At 34.8% G+C, this 25,659-nt stretch overlaps 1 protein-coding gene and 1 pseudogene across 1 annotated transcript; both read right to left on the reverse strand.

Moving 5' to 3' along the window:
• Nucleotides 1–13,037: 13,037 nt before the first annotated feature.
• Nucleotides 13,038–17,722, reverse strand: LOC18010687 (annotated as a pseudogene).
• A 2,046-nt stretch (nt 17,723–19,768) lies between these two features.
• LOC18010688 lies at nt 19,769–24,824 on the reverse strand. Its single transcript, XM_006393595.2, has 6 exons — nt 24,443–24,824; nt 23,858–24,051; nt 23,494–23,527; nt 21,442–21,577; nt 20,886–21,357; nt 19,769–20,346 (listed from the first exon to the last, which is right to left on the reverse strand). Exons 1-6 carry the CDS (start codon nt 24,759–24,761, stop codon nt 20,062–20,064), a joined length of 1,440 nt encoding a protein of 479 aa, XP_006393657.1. The 5' UTR covers nt 24,762–24,824; the 3' UTR covers nt 19,769–20,061.
• Nucleotides 24,825–25,659: the final 835 nt, after the last annotated feature.

A 25,659-nucleotide genomic window follows, 5' to 3' on the forward strand; every position in this document is an offset into this window, starting at 1 on the left:
TTGATGCTGTGAAGATTGCTCCTACTCTCAGACACTATGTGAAGAAGATGGTGACTAATAGTCTGAGTCATGAGCAAGGAATGATGATGATTTTTGAACAGGTCAGTGTTGTGATTCAGAATAAGATTCCAGAGAAACTCTCAGACCCAGGAAGCTTTGTTTTGGACTGCTCTATCTTCTCAGAGAGGTTCAAGAGATTGCTGTGTGATCTTGTTTCGAGTGTTAACCTCATGCCATACTATGTAGCTGTTAACCTTGGGATGACTGACTTCAAGCCAACTAAGATCTCTTTGATCCTAGCAGATCGATTTAAAAGAATCCCAAAATGTGTCTTGGAGGATGTTCCGATTAAAGTTGGTGTTTGCATAATTCCTACAGATTTTGTGGTTCTAGAATATGGAGAGGAACCTAAAGATCCTCTTATCCTGGGAAGATCGTTTTTAGCTACAGCTGGAGCAGTAATTGATGTCAAGCATGGTAACCTTGATCTCCACTTGGGAGATACCATCATGACTTTCAAGATGGAGAAGCTGAAGAATTCAACCATAGATGGTCAGACATTCCAAATTAGTGCAATACCTGAAGTGATAGTTGGAGATCAGAACGTGCTTGGTGTTGAAAAGGTGATAGATCAACCTGAGTTGACTAAGACGTCTACAGAACCAGTAGCTACTACTGAGCAGAAAGCTCAAAACATCTCAGTCCATTCATCTCCACCAAAGCAAAGAGCACTTGGTTTTTCGATTGATGATATTGCAGGGAATAGGTCAAGGCCACACAAACACAGATCCCACCCTGGTGCTATTTCTGCATTCCTTGGACGACCTCATGCGCAAAACGCTTACGCACCACCATGGATGAGACAACTTTCACAGAGGCATTCTATGCCATTGTCTGAACCACCAGATGCATAATCTATCCATAGTCAAGCTAATGACTTAAACAAGCGCTTGGTGGAAGGCAATCCACTAGTAAGTCTATACATAAGTCCTTTTGTCTCGTTTTTTGTTTTCGTGTTTTAGGTGAAGTAGATGTTGGTGTCAAGCGACACCATTATCGGTGTCGCTTGTCACTTGCTTCTGTCAAAAAAATAATTAAGAATTAGGTTAACAGGAAATCCAGAACCGGAGTGGAATCGGGAGTCGGATCGAGCACAAGGAGATTAAGTTCACGACGTACAAGTGTCGCGCGACACTACCTTTGGTGTCGCGCGACACTACCTTTGGTGTCGCTCGTCACTAACAAACAGGTAAGTTCTCCGTTTTTACTGTGTTTTTCTGTTTCCTTTCTTTTGTTTGACCACCTTCGGACTAGATAACACTGGGGACAGTGTTGTTCAAGTCTGGGGGAGGTAGTTGCTGACATTGTGTTTGTTTCTCTTAAGAGTCAGTCGTGTCAAAACGTTTTTGAGTCAAAACTTGTTGGAGATTATGATGCTTTTCCTGGAATTATTGTGCTGACCTTTCATCTAAGTGACCACTGCTGCAGATTCAGTCTAGATCCGACTAATAAAAATCCAAAGGCTGACCAGTTGACTAGAGGCATCCACGTTTTCAACAGAGTCCACTAACTTGAGCTAATTTCTGAACTTTTTCTTTTACCTCATTGATGTGACTGATGTTCATAGAGCTTGATTCCTCGTTCATACTTGACAAATGAAAGCCTGTGTGAAATCTAATGTTGGTGCTTCTCTCCCTGTGACGAGCTTAAAGAAAAAAAAATGAAGAAAGAAAGTAAAAAGCAAAAAGATTAAGATGATTTTCGCTTAGGAGTGAAGGGCTAGGAAAATTTTCAAGGATCCCATTATTTCACTTCTAAGTAGGAATGATCACACAAAGGAAGGAATCGAGGGGTAGGAAAGTTTCCTATGACCCCACTATTAGCTGAAAACCTTTGATACAAGATAAGGGGACAAATCGGGGACTCGATGGCAAACACCATCAGTACTCGCAGCTTTAACCTTATCGTGTATATGCCATAAAAAAAGGATGATGAGTGTGCAAAAAGAATAAGTCTGGGGGAGAGAAAATTACTAAAGTGTGTATGGCTGATTTGTCAAAGTATAGTACGGGAAAGAGTCTAGAAGGTTCTTGGCATCTGAATCATCAGTGAGACCCAGCGATGAGGGTTTATGGACAATGTTGTGAAATTTTGAACTTAATCTGGGAAGCTGTGAATGTCTGCGGAGAAGTACATGGTGGTTCGATATGGAGTAATGAAGCAGTATTTGAGTTGCAGGGTGATCGGTCAAAGCAATGTTTCAGTGAAAGGTTGAGTCTCCGTGTTTTCAAACCTTTTTCTATTATTTGGTATTCTGTTTGCTTGAGGGCAAGCAAATGCTAAGTCTGGGAGAGTTGATATATCATGGTTTTTATGGTTTTTAACCATGGTATAGGTCTTATTTATAGATTCTTTCTAGTGTTTTTCGAGTCTTTTGGAGTCTTTACAGGTCTTAGGTACGTTTGGAGCTTAACTAGAGATTTTGGAGCACTTTGGAGCTTAATCAGGATCAAATTCGTGAAGGATGAATTATGTGCTTTAGTGTCACTCGACACCATGGAGAGTGACGCTCGACACCGATAGAAGAAATAAGAAAAACGCGATTTTATCTCCTATTTGAAGAAGGAGTTGGGCCCAGAAGTTTCCAAATATTCCCTAAAAAGCCCAAAACGTGTTTTTAAGTTATAAATAGGGTTTTTAGCCACCTTACCTTAGATTTTCTTAGAGAGAACTTTTGTTTTTGAGAGCTTTTGGGGAGACAAATCTGAAAATCTGTTCCGGAGAGAGAAGATTTCAAACCCCTGTTTATTAATCTATTTACTGTTTTCTGCAATCTATTCATACATGTTCGTTGTTTCAATTTCCATGTTTGAGTAGTTTGTTTGTTAGGTTTAGGGTTCTCATAAAGGATTTCTTTGGATGTTAGATTAATTGGTTGATTAGGGTTCATAATCTATTTAGTTCTTCACCATAGGTTGTTCTTAAAGCTAATTCTGGGCTGGCCACATAGAATTTAGATCTTAGGTTAATTGATTCACACGGAAGTGTAATTGAATAACTAGAAAGAACCTAGGGTGAGCAAAGTAGCTATTCGCAAAGGAATTTGGTTTAGATACTTTGTGAACATATCGAACTTGAGCATTTAAGCTGGTTTAAATCTTTAGGGTTTGCAAAGGAAATTGGAATTCTAAGATTTAGACTTAGATAATTCTCGCAACGGAAGTTGGTTAATTATAATTTCGTGATTTGAGTTCAAGAACCATGCTTAACCCTGAACCCTGATTTATCGATTAATCTGCATTCTCTGATTTCCTGAGAAATACCCTGAGCCTAATTCTTTTCCATCGAGTTTAAAACCGTTTTGCTTTCATTGTTGCTTTTAATTCCATTGTGTTTGCTTAGCGTAATTCAAGCCTATAGAGTTTATTGAGCGAATCTCTCGTCTCTGTGGTTCGACCCCTATTATACTACAACTGCACATTTGTGCTCTTGCAGAGTAGCTTAGGGATTAAACTTTGAGCAGATCATAACTCTCCATACATGCCACCTCCAGCTCAACATGCTATGAATTTGGACATTAGCCAAATGACTTCAGAAAAAGTTCAGTCTTTTATTCAGCAATTGTGTTTCCATACTCCTACCTTGGAATCACCATCATTTGAATCTACAACTCATGTCAATGATAGTATCACAGATCATGGAGCTATGCCTGCACAGTTCTCTTCTGGTAATATTTCTTTCCCATCATCTTCATTGAGATTTGAAAATGGTAGATTGACATTTCAGCATCATTTCCTTTCCACTTTATACAATAATTTTTCCCCTGGTTCTTGGATAATCGATAATGGTGCTACGAGTCATGTGTGTTCTGACTTAGAATTGTTTAGTGAAACTACAATAGCCTCTGGAAAAACTGTATCTTTACCTAATGGCACTAGAGTTGAGATCACACACACTGGCACAATACATCTTTCATCATCTTTAGTTTTGCATAATTCTTCATGTGCCATTATTTCGATTCAACCTGTTCTCGGTTAGTAGCCTACTGAAATCGACTCCTTGTTCTGCACATTTTGATGTTGATTTCTGTCTCATTCAGGAGTCTATTCGGAGCTTGATGATTGGTAGAGGACAAGTCATTCACAACCTTTACATGTTACAACTTGATGCATCTCAACATTCTACTTCATTCATTGGATCTTTGATGGTTGTTGGAGATCTTTGGCATCAACGCCTCAGACACCCGTCGGCTACCAAGTTAACTTAGCTATTTTCAGTCTTTCCTGTGTCCAAGTCTAGTGTTTCTACTGTGTCTCCATGTCCTGTATGTCCATTAGCTAAACAAAAACGATTATCTTTTTAGTGTAATAATCATTTGTCTTCTTCTCCATTTGATCTCATTCATTTAGATGTTTGGGGTACGGTCCTTTCTCTACAGAGTCTGTTGAAGGTTATAGATTTTTTCTTACCATAGTGGATGATTGTACTCGTGTGACTTGGGTTTACTTGATGAAATATAAAAGTGAAGTTTCCAAAATATTATCCATGTTCATTAAGCCCATTCACACACAGTACAATGCTATTATCAAAACCATTCGAACTGACAATGCACCTGAAATGGCTTTTACTGATATTGTTAGACAACATGGCATTTCACATCAACTTTCTTGTGGATACACACCTCAGAAGAACTCAGTAGTTAAACGTAAACATCAGCACTTACTCAATGTGGCTCGTGCATTACTTTTTCAATCTAACTTGCCATTGATCTACTGGAGCGATTGCATCCTTATTTCTGTTTTCTTAATCAATCGTTTGCCTTCTGTTGTTTTGAAAAACAAATCACCATATGAACTTTTTCTTAAGAAAACACTGAATTACTCGTTTCTTCGAACATTTGGTTGCTTATGTTATGTTTCAACATTGCGGAAAATAGACATAAGTTTAGTTCGTGCAGATAAATGTGTTTTTCTTGGTTATTCTACTGGTTACAAAGGCTATTAAGTGTTGCATTTAGATTCATCCTTGGTATCCATATCACGTAATGTTGTTTTTCATGAAACAGTGTTTCCTTTTAATGACATTCAACATCCATCTTCATCTCATGATATATTCAAAAAGTCCATTTTACCATTACCGATTCCTGCTGTTTTACATGAGGTGGTTTCTCCACATATATATGCATCTCATCCTGCACCTACATCATCCCATTCCACCTCTATATCACCACCACATTCATCACCTGCATCACGATCTCAACCTAGTGTTCCGATGTCTATTTCTAACCCAATTGTCACAGAGAACACTATGGTTTTACTTGCCAATTCTCGGCCAAAACGCACGACTAAAACACCGAGTTACTTATCCAATTACCATTGCTCTATTGCCCATGACCAAATCTCATCCTCTTCCACTAACCTCAATACTCCATATCCCATCTCCTCTTACTTTTCATATTCCGAATTCAAAGTCCCTTATCAATCTATTGTTCTTTCATTCTCAATGGAGAGGGATCCTAAAACCTTCAAGGAGGCCATTAAATCCAAGGAGTGGACTGATGCTTGCAACCTTGAACTCAATGCTATGGAATCCACCAAATACTTGGACTGTTGAGTCATTGCCTCCAGGGAAGAATGTGGTAGGCTGTAAGTGGGTTTTTACGATAAAGTACAAGGCTGAGGGCAGTATAGAACAAGGCTAGGTTGGTAGCCAAAGGTTTCACACAGCAGGAAGGTGTGGACTACTTTGACACGTTTTCACCAGTTGCAAAGCTTACTAGTGTCAAACTCATTCTCGGATTAGCAGCTCGAATGGGTTGGAGTTTGACACAGATGTATGTCACTAATGCATTTCTGCATAGTGACATGGAAGAAGATATTTATATGAGCTTACCTCAGGGTTATACTTCGGCTTCCGGTCAACTACCTCCTAACGCTGTTTGTCGTTTACAAAAGTCTATATACGGCTTAAAGCAAGCTTTACGCCAATGGTACAAGTGTTTCTCTAATGCCTTGCTTGAAGTGTGTTTTGTGCAGTCTGCTGCAGACAATACACCCTTCGTCAAACTGTGAGGTACATCTTTTATTGCTCTCTGATAACATCGTATTGTACCCATTTTCACCATTGATTTCAAATGATTTTTCAAAGGTTTTAATCAGTTTTAAGAACTTTTATTATGATTTCTATGTATTTGTAGTTTCAAGGCTCTTTTCAGGAAACTTAGAGAAAATGATGGCAAAATGGAAGAAATCAACATTTTCAGCTCAGAGTCAGACCGTCAGAAGTTCAGCCTCAAATGAAGACTTTTACACCGTCTGATCCAGCTCAAATTTGGAGACAATCAAGAGGAGACAATCAAGAGGAGACAATCAGCTTTTCATAGCATTTTACATCACGAAGATCCAACGGTGAAATCAAAAGATACATGGAGAACAAGTTGACCAAATTCACCAGTCTCAGAAGATTCTCACCGGCGGCAAAACTATGTTTTACCGGTCCTGGAAGACTCTCACCCCCAGTGGACCTAATGATGAGCCACAAGGCCCAATATCAAAGCCCACTTCGCCATTCCTCTTCAGAGAAGTCCTAAATGAGACCTGGAAGACTCTAGTACCTATAAATACATTTTTTAGCCCTAAACGGGTGTGTGCTCTTGTAATGAGATTTTGAGCTACCAAATTATGTTTTTCTAGGGTTAGGCGATGGAGATAGGGATTCTTCCCCAAATTCATTGTTCTTTCTCATTTCTATATAATTAACTTTTCTGTTTCATCTTTTTCATTCTTTCATGTCTTTTATTATTCCTTGCATCATGTAGATTTGTCCTAGAGAGTCAAGTTGTTTGAAGAAGTTTTTGATAGGCATACATATCGATTAGGATCTCTAAGTTTCTAGACCATATTCTGGATCTCATCTCTTCTAAGTTGTTCATATTGCATGAGAGTAGATTCATGACCTATTCTCTGAGCGTAGTATCGATCAGAGCCACGAGAGTGCTGTATCAGATCATCCATACCTAGCTTCAGAAGAACATAGTCGTTATAGGAGTAGAGATCTACCTGTAGAGAAGATGTGAGCAGACGAATTCAATTTCTAATGCAAGATCTTATTTCTGGCATGAGAGCGAGAGTTAATTGTCAGATCTGAGTGATTAGTTGATTAAGATGGCGAGAGTTAGTTAATCATATACATGTCTATTCTAGTTCCATGCAGATCGCAGAAACAGATGAAGATAAATCGCCCGGAAGCTAATTGGAAATGCCACGAAACATCGATTAGAGTAAACCGGAGAAGTTTAAATCGCCACCAATGAGTTTAGAGTCTATAGTTTGAGTCGATATGCTTGAGATATTCTTTAAACAATTCATATGCATTGCATTTAGTTTTCTGTGAATATTAGATTAGGTTTAGTTTATGACTCTTAACCAAAAATCCCAAAATCCGATGAGTTTATGACTTTGCTTACTTTCCCAGTTTGTTGTTTCTCGTAGATTAGACATCCTCCCTGTGGATCGCACCCTAAGTCCTACAACGTACATCTGTGCACTTACAGACACTAGGGTTTTATAAATTTAAAACTTTTTGAGGACCAACGGGCTTGTTAAAAAACAACCCTAGGCCTGCAAGCCCATCATTCATTAAGAAAGATTACACACGATTATATAGGGATACAGGGGAGTAACTTGGTTAATCTAATTATGAAAGTAGTCCTTAGTATGTACAACTTATATCCTTTACAATAAATATTCAGGTTAATTGTGTTAAAGGTTGTGTGTGAAGAGTTGACTTATATCATGAATAGGTAGTTATAGTTTAAGAGTCACAATTAGGAAGAGACACAACTCTTCAACTTGTGTTGCTTCAAAACTTATAAAAGTTGTTGTTGTTGTGGGGCATGTTTTTCTTTGCAAAGCCACTTCCAACTTATGTGGCCAGAGCCACTTCCGCCGCGGCTCCGAGCTCCTCACCCGCGGTGGGGCATGTTTTTTCAGACTGGGAGAACTTTAAACCTCATTCTGAAACCTGTTCAACTGAAGACCAACCCCTTGTGACCAGATCTAGGTTGTTTGATCAAGCTGTCTTCTCAATCACTGCACAAGCATCAAAGGAAAAGGACGAATCCAATACTTATGCATCTTGCAACATGGTTTATACTTGTGACAATGAGCTTCAAGAGCAATTCTCAGAAGATGAAGAGTATGGTTTGTTTGTTGAAGATCCAAACCCTGGGGACAATTCATCTGATGACAACTCAGAACCAATTACCAAGAGCATATATAGAGAGAGACTTATCGAATTCAACAAATTTGTGAAGTCCATTTCTCTCTACCATGGATTCGGTGACATCTAGAAGCAAGACTGCCTTCAAGTTTTCTTCAGATACAGCAAGGAGACTAGGGAGAACATCTACACTTATTTCAGAAGAGCCAGGTATCTATCTTTTCCTAGATCATTACCTGATGCAGCTGTTTACAGGATCCATCTCAAAGATCCCTAAGAAGCCAGTGACTACACAAACAATATCAGCAAAGAAGTTTTTGAAGAGTTCAATCAAGTAGTTCAAACTCTGCCCAAAGGAATTTCATTTGCCAAAGCATGTAGAGACTACATGATCGGCCACTTCTTCTGTGACAGCAAAGAATCTATCCAATAGATGAAAGATTTTTTCACACACGCCCAAGAAGGTCGACCAGTTCGAAATCTGCACAAAGTTCAAGACAAAGGTCAATTTCTTATCTCTTGTGACATTAGAGGTGAAAGATTCCTCAATATTCTTTGTGATTCTGGAGCTTGCATTAATATGATGTCTAAAGCTACAGCTTTGAGACTTGGCATTAATCATATTTCAAGTACCAAGACAAAGATTAGCTTAGCAGACGATTCAAGTGCAGTACAAAGAGGGATAACACGAGATATTCCTCTAAGGATTGGAGATTGCATAGCACCTGTCGATTTATACATAGTGAGACCAAGATGACTCATATCTAGTTATCCTTGGATGGCCCTTTCCTTAGCAACCTGCTGGATCCATCATGGGATTGCCCAACCGGAGAGTTTCTTTTGAAATATCAATAAGGACATCTTCTATGAAGCTACACCACTGAAGAGCAAATGAGGAAAGCATAAAGCTCAGGCATTTGAACCAGAATAACTCTGGAGTGATGAAGAACCTGCAAGAGAGAAAAAGAGGATTTCGAAAAAGACTTGTCTTAGGAAAAGATCCTATTTGAACTAAGTCTTTTTCTTTGCAAAGTCTAGCTAAGGACTATAAACCAAATCGATTGATGGGAGACAACCCATTTAAGCCTTAGTATGCATCTAAAAAAAAAAAAAGGAGCTGACCGCGGCCGAGGATACTTAAGCCGCGGCCAGAAGGAGTTTTACCGCGGCCAAAAGAGGTTCAACCGCGGCCAGCATGTATTTCACCGCAGCCGCGACATCCTGACCCGTGGCCAGCAAGCATTTCACCGCGGCCAGCATGTATTTCACCGCAGCCGCGACATCCTGACCCGTGGCCAGCAAGCATTTCACCGCGGCCACCCTTGGCCACTTCCATCTCCACCTTTATTCAAACCAGTCCAAGTTTGATCAAGCACCACTCCACATCATCCACCATCCACCATTCAACATCCTACCACCTCCACAACCACCTCACAATCCATCACCAACACCAGGTAAGTTTTCTTTTCCTTAATCTTTTCAAATTTTCACATACTTTATTTCTCATCCTTGCTTGATTTATTTCACAATGGGGGTAGTGTGATTTAAGTCTGGGGGAAGATTTCATCCCTTTTTAACCATCTTTTCTTGTATGAGCCTTTGCATTCTGCATTTTTCTTTAAAATCTTTCAATTTTTTTTCGGTTTTTCTGAAAAATTTTCAAAAGTCTTTTGAGTTCCAAAAAATGTTTTCAAATGTCAAATACATTTTAAGGGAATAATGACAAATTCAATGATGATAACCAACCTGTTTGCTTCTACACTAATCATTCATAAAAAGCTCTTTCAAGGATTAATACTAGACTAAGCAGTGACTAAAGTACTTACACTATGAAATCCCACCAGATGACTTCTATTCACGGAGATCTTTTCTGACAGGATATACTAGCTCATTTTACTTGGACATAATCTTGACATCTAATTTTCTCATCAATGGTTTTAAGAAGGCATCATGATATACATCTAGGACATCTTTACCTTTTTGTTATCACTCTGTGTTGTCCTAGATGACTATTTCATCTTTAGCTGGTACCTCGCCCTTAACCCAAACCTTGTTTAAACCTCATGCATTCTCTCTTAAGTTTATATCGACAGATATGTGCAAAAACGCCGGAGAGAGAGGAACAACATAGTTTTCAGTCACACAATAGAAGGACTGAATAAAACCGGGAAGGAAGTGTACCATGCAATCTCAGCAAGCCTCATGATGTCTCCAAAAGCTCATTATTAAAGGTAATTTTCGTACTCCCTAAGACTCTAAGCAAATGGCTGTTTCCCCTTTCCAAAAAAAAAACGAAAAAAGAGAAAAACAAAAGAAAGAAAAGGAAACCAAGAGCCTAAAGAGTCTTAGAAGCCGAAATCATTTGAGCCAAGGCAATAGGTATTCATATTGCATGAGATTAGATTCATGACCTATTCTCTAAACCTATGATCGATCAGAGCCACGAGAGTGCTGTATCAGATCATCCATACCTAGCTTCAGAAGAACATAGTCGCTATAGGAGTCGAGAGCTACCTGTAGAGAAGATGTGAGCAGACGAATTCAATGTCTAATGCATGATCTTATTTCTGGCATGAGAGCGAGAGTTAATTGTCAGATCTGAGTGATTAGTTGATTAAGATGACGAAAGTTGGTTAATCATATACATGTCTATTCTAGTTCCATGCAGATTGCAGAAACAGATGAAGATAAATCGCCCGGAAGCTAATTGGAAATGCCACCAAACATCGATTAGAGTAAATCGGAGAAGTCTAAATCGCCACCTATGAGTTTAGAGTCTATAGTTTGAGTCGATATGCTTGAGATATTCTTTTAACAATTCATATGCATTGTATTTAGTTTGCTGTGAATATTAGATTAAGTTTAGTTTAGGACTCTTAACCAAAAACCCCAAAATCCCATGAGTTTATGACTTTGCTTATTTTCCCAGTTTGTTTTTTCTCGCAGATTAGACATCCTCCCTGTGAATCGATACCCTAAGTCCTACAACGTACATCTGTGTACTTGCAGACACTAGGGTTTAACAAATTTAAAACTTTTTGAGGACCAACATGCTTGTTAGAAAATAAACCCTAGGCCCGCAAGCCCATCACTCTCCTTGTTTATGTCAATGATGACATTCTTATTGTGAGCAAATGATGACGAGGCTGTTACTTCTGTTAAGACCCATCTCTCTACGAGATTCAAGACGAAGGACTTAGGTCCTGCTCGGTTCTGCTTCCTTGGCCTTGAGATTATTCGGAAATCAAGTGGCATTTCTATCTCTCAACGGAAATATTACTTGAATTTGCTAGAAGATTCGGGTCTTCTTGGCTGTAAGCCGAAGTCTGTACCGATGAATCCCAAGGTCCCTTTGAGCAAAGAAACAGGGACTCCTCTTCCTGATGCGAGACCATATCGTGAATTTATTGGCCGGCTTCTTTATCTCTGCATCACAGGACCTGATATTACTTTTTCCGTACATAGGTTGATTCAGTTCCTGTACTTGCCCTACGGATATCCATATGCAGGCTGCTCACTATGTTTTGAAGTATCTGAAGAACAACCCTGGTCAAGGACAGTTCTATTCTGCTACTACTGAGCTCTGCTTGAATGGTTTCTCCGATGCAAATTGGACTACTTGCCTTAAAACACGCTGTTCTGTAACTGGTGTATGTGTATTCCTTGGTACTTCATTGATCTCCTGGAAGTCGAAAAAGCTGGAACCTGTGAGCAGAAGCAGCACGGAAACTGAATACATGAGCATGGCTGAGACAACAGGTGAGCTGCTTTGGAGCACCCAACTGTTGACTGATCTTCACATTCCAGTTACTACTCAGGCGAAGCTGTTTTGTGACAACAAATTGGCGATGAACATCGCTAATAACCCGATCTTCCATGAGAGAATTAAACATGTTGAGGTCGATTGTCACACGACTCGTGATCAAGTTAAAAGCGGTTTCTTGAAGGTGTTTCATGTGTCTAATTCAAACCAGCTTGCGGATATATTGACAAAGCCATTTTATCCGGGTCCTTTCCATTCATTGCTTGGGCGTATGTCTGTATCAAGCCTTTATCTACCTTCAATTGATCCGGCTTGAGAAATGTGTATTAGCTCTGTATTATTGGTTTAATTTGGTTAAGCTTCCTTTCACTTAACCATACTAATATATAAAATGTAAATGACACATTGAGAAAATTACTTTCCCTCTCTAAAATGTTAATAATTTAGATATTTTGATCTAAAAAATAACATTACGTCCCAAAAAGAAATTGGACCCGGACACAAAAGAACCAATTTCTTTGTGTTACCACTAAAGTACCACCTCTTCGATCATGAGGAGATTTATTCTGCAACAAAATAAAAGAAAGGGAGAAGTTAATTTAGGAACACCAATATCAAGATTTAGATTGATGTATATGGAAAAAAAAAATTGCTTTGTAGCAACTCTTAACGTATACAAATAAAGTTTTCATAAGAAGGATATGTATACTAATCTAATCTAGTTGCAAATAATCCTAAACACATAGGCTTCGTTAGGTTTGTTGCCTTATAGTGGGCTCGTGTATAAGGATGGTTTAATGACAAAGACGTAGAGATTGAACAGAATGTGAGAAATGTTTTTTTAAAATGTGAAATATTTCAATATTGGGACGTACTAGTGGTCGAATTAGGCAAATCAGTTATGCGTGTACAGATGTACAATTGATGACTCAAGGTAATGAATGTAAATGTTTTAGATGAGTGTTTGGTTTTTGGGATTTTCTTTTTAACTTTCTAAACGACCGAATCTATAAAATGTAGGAAAACCAATAAATGGAAATAAACTTTACTAACATACACAAGATAAAAGTCACACACACAACACACTGTAACAGAAGATAAAAGCTCAAGCCTCAAGTACAGTTTATTCAACCAAACAAAAAACATATAAAAAGTGGATACGATTACTAAGAAATTGACTGTTGTTTTATATTTCAAGCAATAAGGGCAAGTTTATCCTCAGGACTAGTTGTAGCTGATGGTCGAGCCAAGACTCCCAAACGCGTGGAGTTGACATAATCAAGTGGGAAATGATTAGTGACGCCAGGGAATATTATTCCCAAAACCCTAACAGACTTCATTATCCAATTCTCTTTGTACTCTTTGCCTTTCCAAAACTGTATTATAAAGCTCCTTATAAACTCCCACGCACCATTCAACACTTTCGGTATTAACCACACCAAGCTGAAGTAGTTCGCATTCGGTGCATCTTCTTTTACCTTCAAATTCATATATAATCATTTGGTAGTAAATAAAAAAGTAGATATCATAAAAGAATTATAAAACTGCTCAAAATTATAAATTGAAAGATATAAAATTTGAAATATAGATTATTATTTGTTATGTCAATTTTTCTGTGAAAAGTGACAATTCTATATAAAGGCCAAAATAAAAGTCTCTTCTTTCCCTTTAAAATTTTCTACTCTCTTTTGTTTTTCGTGTTTTTTAAATAATTTTTTTTTTAAATAATCTAGCAAGGCAAACATATAATGGAATACATAATGCTTTAATTTACCTTTCCTTTGTAGAGACTGTTGAAGTAAATGCAAGATCCATAGTGCTTGAATGAGAATAGAGCCTTGTCATCAAAGGGTATTCTAGGCACAATATCATTGTTATAAACAAACCTCTCATACTGGATTCCATGCTTTCTCACCACTTCCTTCATAAACTCTCCAAACTCCTCATCCCCTACACGTGGCTGTCCAAATGTGTAGACTCCCTCTAGCTTCTCTAGCAGCTCATCCTCACCGTGAATGGCCAGAACCATCGGGAAAAGAGCAGCTAGTGCGCCACCGAGGCTGTGACCCGTTAGAATGAACTTAAGGTTCTTATCTTTGGCAAGCATGTCCCTAAGCTTCTGTCTTATAGTGTAGTAAGCATATTGTTGTCCGAGAGGTAAAATTTCTTTTGGCCATCCGTTTTTTTGGAGGCCTAGAGCTCTCGAGAATCCAGCGTGGACTTTGCCAACGTTCTTCAACTCGTACCTATTTAAAAGTTTGATAAATGATATATGAATTAAGAAGAGTGATTATATTGATATCTATATATATATATATATCTATATGTATGTATAACGTATATACGCACCAAGAGATGTCGAGATCAGTGCACCAATCATCAGCGTCGAAAGGATCGGTTCCTCTAAAGCTAACGACGATGAGGTTTGGATTTGTGCTCGACGCCTTGAACACGAAGGCTAGCGTTAGGTTTCTTTCTTGGAACGCTGACCAAAGATATAAAAACTTAGAAATTTAGATATCTTTGTTTCAAATATTATTTAGATTTGTTTCAATTTATATAGTTTCAGACACCTATATAAAATTTATTTTTAGAAGCATATTTGTTGATGTAAAAATAATAATTTAAAAACATAGGAACTCATAATATATATATATATTTTTGTTTTTTTGTTCTAGATCGAGAAATCCACACTAATCTCAAACATTGGCTTCAATCCGAGAAACAAATCATTCATCATTCTAATTCAATACTCTAAATAGTTTTTTTTTTCAAATTTCTTAAACAAAAAAAAATATTTATATCTTTTTTCTTAGACAATAAATTTAGAACTGAGCATTATATGCGAATTGTTGTCAAAACAAGATCATTGCTTGATGATTATATTACCTCCTTATATCATAATTTTGATATTTCATCGTTTAATACAAGAAGATAGTATACTCAATTTTTTCCCAATTAAACCATCTACTATCATGCAGTTTTTGATTTTAAAAATCTTGGGTGACTTCTTCTTTTGAGTGAATGATTAAAAATGGTTAAAGAAAAAGGAGAACCAACATATTGAAATTTTAGTTGGGAAATAAGCATACGGACGCACCAAATTTACATAGAAATCATAAACTTAGTTTTAAAATAATATGCTAAAGTAAAGTCTTTTACGCGTGTTTTCTATATATGCAATCGTAAAATTTACAAAAGCAAAAATATACAACTTAATGTATTAAAAATGTAAATTTCTTTTTCAAATCTCTAGCTGAAATTTATTAATTTTAAAATTCTTTCAGAATATATAGTATCGCCATCAAGTGTAATTGTGAATGAGACATATCTTAAATATAAAAATATCTATTCACATTTAAATTCTCATAAAAGTTAGAATTTGGAATTAATTAAAAACTGAAATATCTCTAAAATATGATATGTGTAGTGACTCTCTAATGTTAGTAACATTTCTTATCCTATACTTTAACAGAATTCGAACAAATTAGCATAGTAAAATATATTTTTCCATATTGCATTAATATATATTATTGATATTTAAAATAATTTAGATTATATTGCCATATTTAAAATGGAATCTAAAATTTTTCGATCATTAAAACTGAAGACATTTTACACTCGTTATTCGTATTTAGACTTAATATTCATCAAAGTACGCTTCTATGATAAACTATATCCATGAGACGACACATTTAAAATTAGTAGGGTCCCTTTGCTTAGATGCATTTATTTCCACACGATATTGATTTAGAGTTCTATTGGCCTTTATTTTTCATCTATTTTTGTCAACGACCTAGTTGGCATCTATATCTCTTTATATCATCATGAGTGATCATGACCTTGTAGACCTATCTTTGTAGTCAAAAATGAAAGACATTTATATTTATTTATTCACTGGTAAAAACTTCTTCCATTTTTTATTACTATCACCATTAATATGCTCTTTTTTGGATCAAATTATCACTAATATGCGTTATGGTTATGTTTTTTGTATTCATCTTTCAAAAGCTTTAAGACTTTTGAAGCTTTATTTATGACTTTTCTTGTATTGATCTTTCAAATTCTTTATGCACTAAAATGGGAAATGAAACACATTTCCCTAAAAGGAACGAAGCGTAGTATTTAACTTACCGTTGTAAAAGTCGTAGAAACCCACGAAGTCCATCTGTATCACAGGATGGATAGTCATACAGAGAGAGTGTGACAAGTAAAATAAACACTAAAGATATATATATATATATATATATGTATCTATAAAGACACGAAAACAATCTTACTGCTTATTAAAGATACAAACCTAATCAATTCGTATCCTATAGACTAAGCAAAAATTATAATACATTAGTACAAAATCAGTGGTCTATTACATGTATATCTCTTGTGATCTTTTAGATTAGTTAGTTAGATTATTTTATAGTAGTGTAAAATTGTATGATCAATATCTTTAAATAACACACAGAAATGGCTTGATCTTTTGTGCCTCTTTGAATCTTATCTCTGCTTATAGAGATCTAGTCATCTAGTATATTATAGAGTTAAAATTTATTATTAGCAGTCAAACGCCAAAGATATACACGATAAAAAATTACTAAAAAATTCCAGTCTTCTAGTAGCTAGTTTTTTCATTTTTTCAACAATAAGCAAAATTATTTGTATGATTATATTTATACAATATAACTAAAGAGAGATGAAAAAACCTTCCAAGTGTTCTTGACGACGGAACTGATGAAAGATTTGTTTTCATAAGCGATCTTAGAAGCCATTATTGACAACATCGACTTGTATTCGATGGTACCAACATTTATCTTCTCGTCAAGTTCTACTCTTCGATCTGTGCATCCTGTAAAAGATGTAAATGCCGCGGACGATTCCTCAGGCTTCACCAACTTTCCTGTAACAAATCCAGACTTTGTGTTAGTCCTGTGAAAAATACTTGATCAACACCATCCAGAAAATGATCTAAAATAGTCTTATCAATTTTTTCAAAAAGTTTTCCAAACCTAGATGATTTTTTTTTTATCAAACGAAGCTTCATTAAGTAGTTTATTTTGATGTGTGTGCTATAGCGTCTTACATATATAGTAATCCTTGTTCTGTCTCAAATCCGTTTGAAGTGTGATAAAGTATCACATTAGTCAAGTCCAAAAGTCCGTGGGGGTTGTTATATATTTGCTTGTTTGAGATTTTTAAAATGGTCCTTGAGAGGTTTGATTTTCTCGGGATACTATATCATATGTAAAAGAAAGGAAACAGCTTCAACCATCAAGTTCAAGAATTAATGTGGTAATAGAAATACATTGAGATAGTGAATAAAAGTATTCTATCGTTAGATTTCTTACCTGTCAAAAGATGAAGTATCAACTTGAAGAAGCCTCCATTTGCCGTAAGAATGTTAGGCCAATAGGTGAGCAAAGCACCTACGAATGCAAAGGGTTTTCTTATGAGTATTAATATCTTTTGAAGCAAAATGGCAAGGGCAACGATCAATCGGCTCGCGAAACTTCTCCGGATGCTTTTGAGCGTATCCGGTGGTGAATCTATGAATCGTGTGCTGGTAAAGTTGCGGGAAAACAAAAGGATAAGGAGATCAAGAACACTTGCTTTGGTCGGATCGAGCAGAAAATAACTACTACAGAATTTCATGTCGGTTCCGGACATTATCACAATATGAAAAGAAGAACAAACTTTGCCCAAAAATAAGAAGAAAGAAGTGATTTTGGTTTATTTGTGAGTCATACAACCTAGAGCGAGGCTACGTATTTATAGTGTTAGTAATAATTGAGATCGTAATTTTTTAGTTATTTATTTAACAATATACTGTAGTTTTAAAGACAATCATCAAACTAAAAACCCTCGTTATTCACGTGCAAAATAATATTTCAAAATGAAACTATTGGTTGACATTCTAACCTAAACGACCTTGCAAATCTCGAGTTCTTTTGTTTTAATTAACGTGGAAAACCAGGCATAAATATAATATGTTTCCTTGTTTCTTACTTTTAAAAACATATATTTAGATAAGTGAATTAGTAATCCCGGAAGTTGGAAATATAATCTTAAACCAATTCCGTTCATCTCTCAAATTTTCATTTTCTCTTCTTCCACTGTCATCATTCCTCATTTTCTCCAAAGGTTGTATATTCCAATATATACTGTAGTGGGTTTACTTTTGAGTCACCAGTTTCAGTAAAGATTTATATATGTTTTAATACAGAAAGATAGTATATGCTTTTGAGTCACTCGTTTTACTCTTATTATATTTGTTGTCTTAAGAATATTTAATACTGAAATATGACTAAATTAGATCTCAGATCTATAGACTTTAAAATTGACAGACTATATTATTTTTTTGGTGAAAACTGTTTTTTTTTTACGAAAAAAAATTATATAAATAAGAAATAGATATATTGGTAAATTTTATTTAATTTTGATGAGAAATATAAATTTTTATTTAGATTTTTATTATAATTAAATGTATCCTTGACTTTTGGTTTTCAAATTCAATAGCTAAATGCAGATTTTAAAGTGTTTAAACGAACAATATTGGAACATAAATTTACATCTAGATGTAGCGTTTGGACACAAAACAAACATAACCTTAGTGAATTAATAGTCCAAGAAGTTAAATATATAATACTAAATCAATTAAGTTCATCTCTCAAATTTTCGTTTTTTGTTTTCCACAGTCAACATTTCTCCAAAGTTGGTATATTCCAATATATCTTGTAGTGGGTATGTATATGATGATATTCTATACGGTAATTATTTTTTTACTAAAAAGTTAAGGGTTTTGCGGTTATAGAAATCATTTTTTAATCTCTACTTTGGTCTTGAAAATAATTTGATTTCCATATTTTCTGTAATGGAATATGAAGGCGTTGTCAGACTTATATATTCGACTACGCATTGAAAGATCTTTCCCGTCGTGATGCATGTTCCGCTCCCTTCAAACATGATAGGAAGGTTGATCCCACCAAATGGTGAAGGAAACACCGACAAGACCTCAGGTTGTGCATCTCCAGCTTAGTTCGATAAAGAGGCATTATGAAAACAAGATGATTATGGTTGTGGATGCTAACATCCGTTATTCTAAATGGGTATTCAGGAGTACGTTGAATAATGAGTTCAATGCTAAGTTTCTTTTGGTAATCTCCGGAAATTAGGCTGGACAAAGTCTAATAACATTCAAAGATGATGGAATATATTTCTATTTAAGGTTTATAGATAACATGGGTCAATTTTGGATTTATTTGATTGTGGTTTATACAACGTAATATTTGGATAAATGTGGATCTTAATCTAAAATCTATTTATACAGATCATTATTATACGATAATTAATATTAAACATCTAAATATTATTTACTTGCATAAGGCATGCATATCCTAATATTAAGAGAACACGTTTGTTTTTTTAATAACCTTTTATTTAATAATATCAATGTGGTAAAATCAAAATAAGGGTTTCCATATTATGACATATATGACTGATTGGTATATGTTACACTATAACGAAAGCAATAAGTTGATAAATTAGAATCAAAGTTGTCATATATCAAATTGATTATATCTATCAGATAGACTTAAAAAAAGATATAATTTAATTTTTGTGTTTCAATGTTTGGTATGTGAATTAGGTGGTCCGAGTCAATGTAACTTGGTTGGGCTTTCTTTGGTGAAAATATATATGAAAATTAACTATTTTGATACCAAATGACAGGTCTCAATCAAAACAAATGATCAGAATTGCAAGTATCATTTTTGGAAAGAAAGTCTTTTTGCCTTTATTTGTTTTGTTCCCGTCTTTATGTAAATAAATTATAACCTTTTGATCCTTACAAATAGAAGACAACAACTGAAGTGGGAATAAACAACTGGGTATTTTTCTCTCTCTCTTTTTAAGCAAATAAGGGAAATAAAAAACAAGTACCAAATGAAATCATCCATTATTTAGTCTGAAGACTTAGTACATATATCGAGAATTGGGTTTCCTCAACAAGCCTTGGTCTTTCTTCTGCATAACTTGAGTGTGACTGCTCTTCATATCATTACATATTGAATGGATTTGAATTTATTTCAAGCAATGAGGGCAAGTTTATCATCAGGAGGAGTAGTAGTAACAGGTCGAGCCAAGCCTCCCAAACGCGTGGAGTTGACATAATCACGTGGGAAATGGTCAGATGCACCAGGGACTAGTATTCCCACAATCCTCATAGACCTCATCGTCCAGTTCTCTTTGTACTCACTGCCTTTCCAAAACTGTATTATGAAACTCCTTATAAACTCCCACACACCATTCAACAGTTTCGGTATTAGCCACAACAAACTCATGTAGTTCGCATTCGGTGCATCTTCTGTTACCTTTCAAATCCATAAACATGTAATAATGAATATAACAAAAGGCTTATATATTCGGTAAATAACCAAACGCATACACAGAAATTTTAAGAAAGTCACGGACTCACGGTGCATTTTGATGTATTTTATCGTATGAGTTCGATAAGAACTAATATTAGGTAAAATAACATGCCTTCAGATAAATAAAGAAGACATATGCACGCAAAATTCATGCTTTTTTTTTCTTCTAGATTCACGGGTGACAAATGAACCACCCCATATCTCCAAAAATGTCATTCACCTATTTTGTAAATAAATATAGTGGTATTACTTTATGAAAAGGACTAGTATGACTTCTAAATATAAGTTGCCCTTTTATCTTCTGTTCAAAAAACGTTACCCTTTTATCTATCATGCTAATTTCATCAGAAAATTGACAGTTTTCCTTAAGGAAAACTTAGAGTTTCTTCATGCCACTTTAAAACTCCACATTTTTGTTCTCTTTAAAAAATAATGCAACAAGATAAAAAAAAAATTAATTTGATAGAGATGCTTTAATTTACCTTTCCTATGTAGAAACTGTTGAAGTAATTGCAAGATCCATAGTGCTTGTATAAGCATAAAACCTTGTCATCAAAGGGTACTCTAGTCACCATATCGTTGTTATAAACGAACCTTTCATACTCTATTCCATGCTTTCTCACAACTTCCTTCATGAACTCCGCAAACTCCTCATCCCCTATACGTGGCTGTCCAAATGTGTAGATTCCTTCTATCTTATCAAGTAGCTCATCCTCACCGTGAAATGCAAGAATCGCCGGAAACAGAGCAGCAAGTGCGCCACCAAGGCTATGACCTGTTAATATAAACTTAAGATTCTTGTCTCTGCCAAGCATGTCCCGAAGCTTCTGTCTGATAGTGTAGTAAGCATATTGGTGTGTGAGGCTTATAACTTCTTTGGGCCATCCGTTCTTTTGGAGACCAAGAGCTCTCGAGAACCCAGCGTGGACTTTGCCAACGTTCTTCATTTCATACCTAATCAAAATTTGGGAATATATGAGCCAAGAAAAGTAATTATATTTATGTAGATATATAAAACATATATAAGTAGTTACGTACCAAGAGAGGTCGAGATCAGTACACCAATCATCAGAGCTGAAAAGTTCGGTTCCTCTGAAGCTGACGACGATGAGGTTCGGATTTGTGCTTGACGCCTTGAACATAAAGGCTTGCGTCAGATTTCCTTCTTGGAACGCTGACCACAGATATAAAAACTAAGAAATTAGTGATCCTTTTTCCAAATGTTGTCTAGATATGTGCCAAACTATTTCAAGGTTCTTCATTATAAAAAAACGGTTCAATAGAATTTTCAAATATTATAGCTAAAAGCAAATCTGTTGTTGTAAGAATTATAATTTGAAGCAATAGGAACTCTGATAAGTTTTTTAAACAAAAATTTTATATGCCAATTAATCTCCTGCTTATCAAATAATAATACATTTTGATTGATGGTAACCTATACTGTATTTCCTCTGTTACATCGTTTAAGTAAAGATTTGATCAAAAAGGAGGCAAAGATTTACAATTAAAAAGAAAAAAGGTACGTTATTTTATTAATTAGAAACTTAGATTTTGATTTCTTCTAATATTTTTGATGTCTAAAAGATATTTAAATATGACTCAAAATGATGTGATTGCCATGTGACTGAGCTCTGAAGAGAAATACAAGAGAATAAATACGATTCAAAATAAACAATAAAAAAATGCAACAACCATATTGGGAAATTAGCATACAGATGCACCTAACTGAAATTAGCATACAGATATGTGCGTATAAATCATAAACCTAGGTTAAAAAATAATATGTACACTTAAGTTTCTTTACGTGTTAAATTACAAAAATAAATATGTACTATTATTCTTTCACATTTAATATATCTTAAAATCTCATTATTTTGCATAATTTGAATACATCTCCACTTATCGTCAATTAATTTTAAATTGGAAATCCAAAAAACTTAATAATATCTTAAATTTTCACTAGATCAATCTAGTGGCTGTACTAGCATACATTATCATCGTGTCATAAGTTTATGTTTGTAAGACCGAAAAAATGAAACTTAAAATCAGTTCTCATTCATAAGTTAAAGTCTTCAACTAAAATATAAATCTCTTTCAATTTGGTAGAAGAAACTCTATGTCAACTAAAATGTACTTTCTACTCTTTCTCAAATTTACGCCTCCTAATCTTTAACTGAGTACCATCAAATTAAGGTGGTAAAATATATATAATAACATTGAGTCCATTGTCCATATAGCATTAAGGTAAACCAAAATAGTAATTTTTTTTATTATATTATAACCTTTATCCCAAAAAATGCTACTTTACTGCAAAATTTAGTTGGAATCTACAAAAAGTCTGATATATTTGATTAAAGTTACTATTATTATTTCTACTTTCATTTTTTTTTTGACATCTACTGTTAAATTCATTAAAGTACGATTCTATTATATATCCGTCAAACAACACATATAAAATCAGTAGGGTCCGTTGCTCATTTATTTCAACATGATATGGTATACAGACCGATTTGGCATTTATATCATCATGATCTCGTAAACGTATTTACGCAGTATATATGATCATAAAGACATAATGAAAAGCATTTATATAAACTATTCATTGCTAAATAATTTACCCCTTTTAACTATTAGAAGTCTTTAATTCATTGCATCGGACATCTATTTATACCTGCTGCAAAGTTATGTTTGTATATGTATTATAAGAAAACATCCTACTTTCGACAGATAAATCCATAAAAAATACCGTAAAAACAGTTTTTTTTTTACGAATTTACAATGGTTTTTTTTCTCCTAGATCTATTGTGTTGGAAATTTAGGTCTGTTCGAAATTCGTAATAAATAATCAACCGACCAAAAATTTCAACAGATTTCGAAAAAAATAAAAAAACACTGAAAAAATGGTAATCCTTTCTGTCAGAAAACCTGTTAGAGACAGCAGTGTTTATTTGAAATGTTAACTAGACTTTGAAGTCTTTATTTATGTACTCAGAGGAGTTAAACTAATCCAAATCACACGTAATGCCTTAAGCCCCAAATGTTTACATAAAAACATTTCTTAAAAAGAATGAAGCGTAGCATTTAATTTACCGTTGTAAAAGTCGTAGTAACCCACGAAGTCCATCTGCATCACAAGATAGATACGGTCATACAGAGAGAGAGAGAGTGAGAAGTAAACAAACATATAAAAAAAATTATCTTTAAGAGATATCAATTTGCTATTTATTTAAAACTAAAATGTTAATCGAAAAACAAAATAATAGTTAAGAATGCTGGTTGATGTTTTTCTTCTTTTCTGGTATCACGATGATTATAAAGTTGAAAACCCCAGAGACAAGAAGAGCTATTTGTCAGATTACTATTTATCTGACATAATAATTCAAAGGAGAAAGATAAGAACTAATAAAATGCTTTCACAAAAAAAAACTAATAGAAAGAAGAAGAAGAAGGTAACCTTCCAAGTGTTCTTGACGACGGTAGTGATGAAAGATTTGTTTTCATAAGCGATCTTAGAAGCCATTATTGACAGCATCGACTTGTATTCGATGGTACCAACATTAATCTTCTCGTCAAGCTCTACTCTTCGATCTGTGCATCCTATAAACGAAGCATATGTCGCCGACGATTCATTGGGCTTCACCAACTTTCCTGTAACAAAAACAAACAAAGAAAAGAAAATGATATAATGCCCTTAAAGTTCTAGAAGACTAAACGAAGCTCTTGATGCAATATGTCATTACATATTGTCTATTAGTCTTTGTGCTATAGCGTCTTGCATGTAGAATAATCCTTGTTCTCTCACAAATCCGTTTGAAGTGTGATAAGTGTCATTTTGGTCAAGTCCAAGAGTCGAGGGGGTTATTAATATATAATATATGATCCTTAAGATCTTTGAAAGGATCTTATAATAGATTTTTCGGGATACTTATGTCATATGATATAGAAGGATCGATATAACTTAAACCTTCTTCAAGTTCAAGAATTTGGTAATAATGATTAGTAGAGATTGTATATAATGAGTTATAATTAGATTTATCACCTGTCAAAAGGTGAAGTATCAAGTTGAAGAAGCCTCCATTTGCAGTAAGAAGATTGGGCAAATAGGTAAGCAAACGACCTATGAATTCCAGTGGTTTTCTTAAGAATATAAATATTTTTTGAACCAAAATGGCCAATGCAATAATCCATCGACTCGCAAAACTTTTTCGGGCGCTTTTGAGCGTATCCTGTGGAGAATCTATAAATCTTTTGCTGGTCAGATTTGGGGAAAACAAAAGGAGAAGAAGATCAAAGATGCTTGCTTTGGTCGGATCGACCAGAAAATAACTACTGCAGAATTTCATATTGGTTTCGGACATTCTGACAGTCTGAAAAGAAGAGAAAAACTTTTGTTCAAAACAAGATGAAAGAAGTGGTCTTGGTTGATTTGTGAGTCATGGAACCTAGAGCAAGGCTACGTATTTATAGTGCTAGTAATAATTGAGATGGTAACTTTTATTTATTTAACTTTCTAGTTGATACAATCATTTAAGGCCTTGTAGTCATAAAAAATCCCTCCTTGATTTTCACGTGCGATATAATATACTAAACTAAAAATTATTACCGATTCACATTTTAACTTAAACGGTACCTACCGTAAGTATCTTTCAAATATTCTCTGATCATATAATATACAATTTTGTTTATATTTTTGTATCTATATAAGACTATAACGCAGTGAGCTGGAATTATTATCTGGTATCCGGTCTTCGATCCGGTATTCGGTCCTATCCGATCCGTAAAAATCGAATATCTGTGTATTTCGGATCAGGATCCGGATAATGAAATTAAATATTCGGTTATTTTGAATACGGATCCGGATAAAATTTTTTTTTAAATCGGATATCCGTTATCCGTTTATTAAATATTTGTTTATTTTGATAATATTTATTGAAATTCATATTGCATGATAATTTTTTATTTCAGATTGTGATAAAAGAACATGAAAATGGATAACACATAGATATAAAAATAAATTAATTTCTTTATTACTATTTTCTCTTTTGCGATGTAAATTTTTAAACTTTATGTTATTTGAGTGCTACTTAAATGCTTTTTAATTTTTGGTATTTGTAATTTTTGCTATGTTAATACATTTTAATTATATATGTTATCTTATTATAATTTTTAAAAATTGAAGATATTTTTTAAATCAACGAAACCAGATATCCGGTCGGATATCCGTAAATATTCGGTCAAACCGGATATCTGGTCTCC

Source organism: Eutrema salsugineum, unplaced genomic scaffold (assembly GCF_000478725.1).
Source record: "Eutrema salsugineum unplaced genomic scaffold, Eutsalg1_0 scaffold_7, whole genome shotgun sequence".
In the NCBI taxonomy this organism is placed as follows: domain Eukaryota; kingdom Viridiplantae; phylum Streptophyta; class Magnoliopsida; order Brassicales; family Brassicaceae; genus Eutrema; species Eutrema salsugineum.

Bases quoted from the DNA above. Each gene is read 5' to 3' on its own strand.
- LOC18010688 (XM_006393595.2), bottom strand. From the start codon at position 24,761: ATGTCCGAAACCAATATGAAATTCTGCAGTAGTTATTTTCTGGTCGAT. The intron at 23,528-23,857 runs GTTACCTTCTTC...CTTGTGATGCAG, and splicing joins TCGTCAAGAACACTTGGAAG to ATGGACTTCGTGGGTTACTA. The intron at 21,578-23,493 runs GTAAATTAAATG...ATCTGTGGTCAG, and splicing joins TTACTACGACTTTTACAACG to CGTTCCAAGAAGGAAATCTG.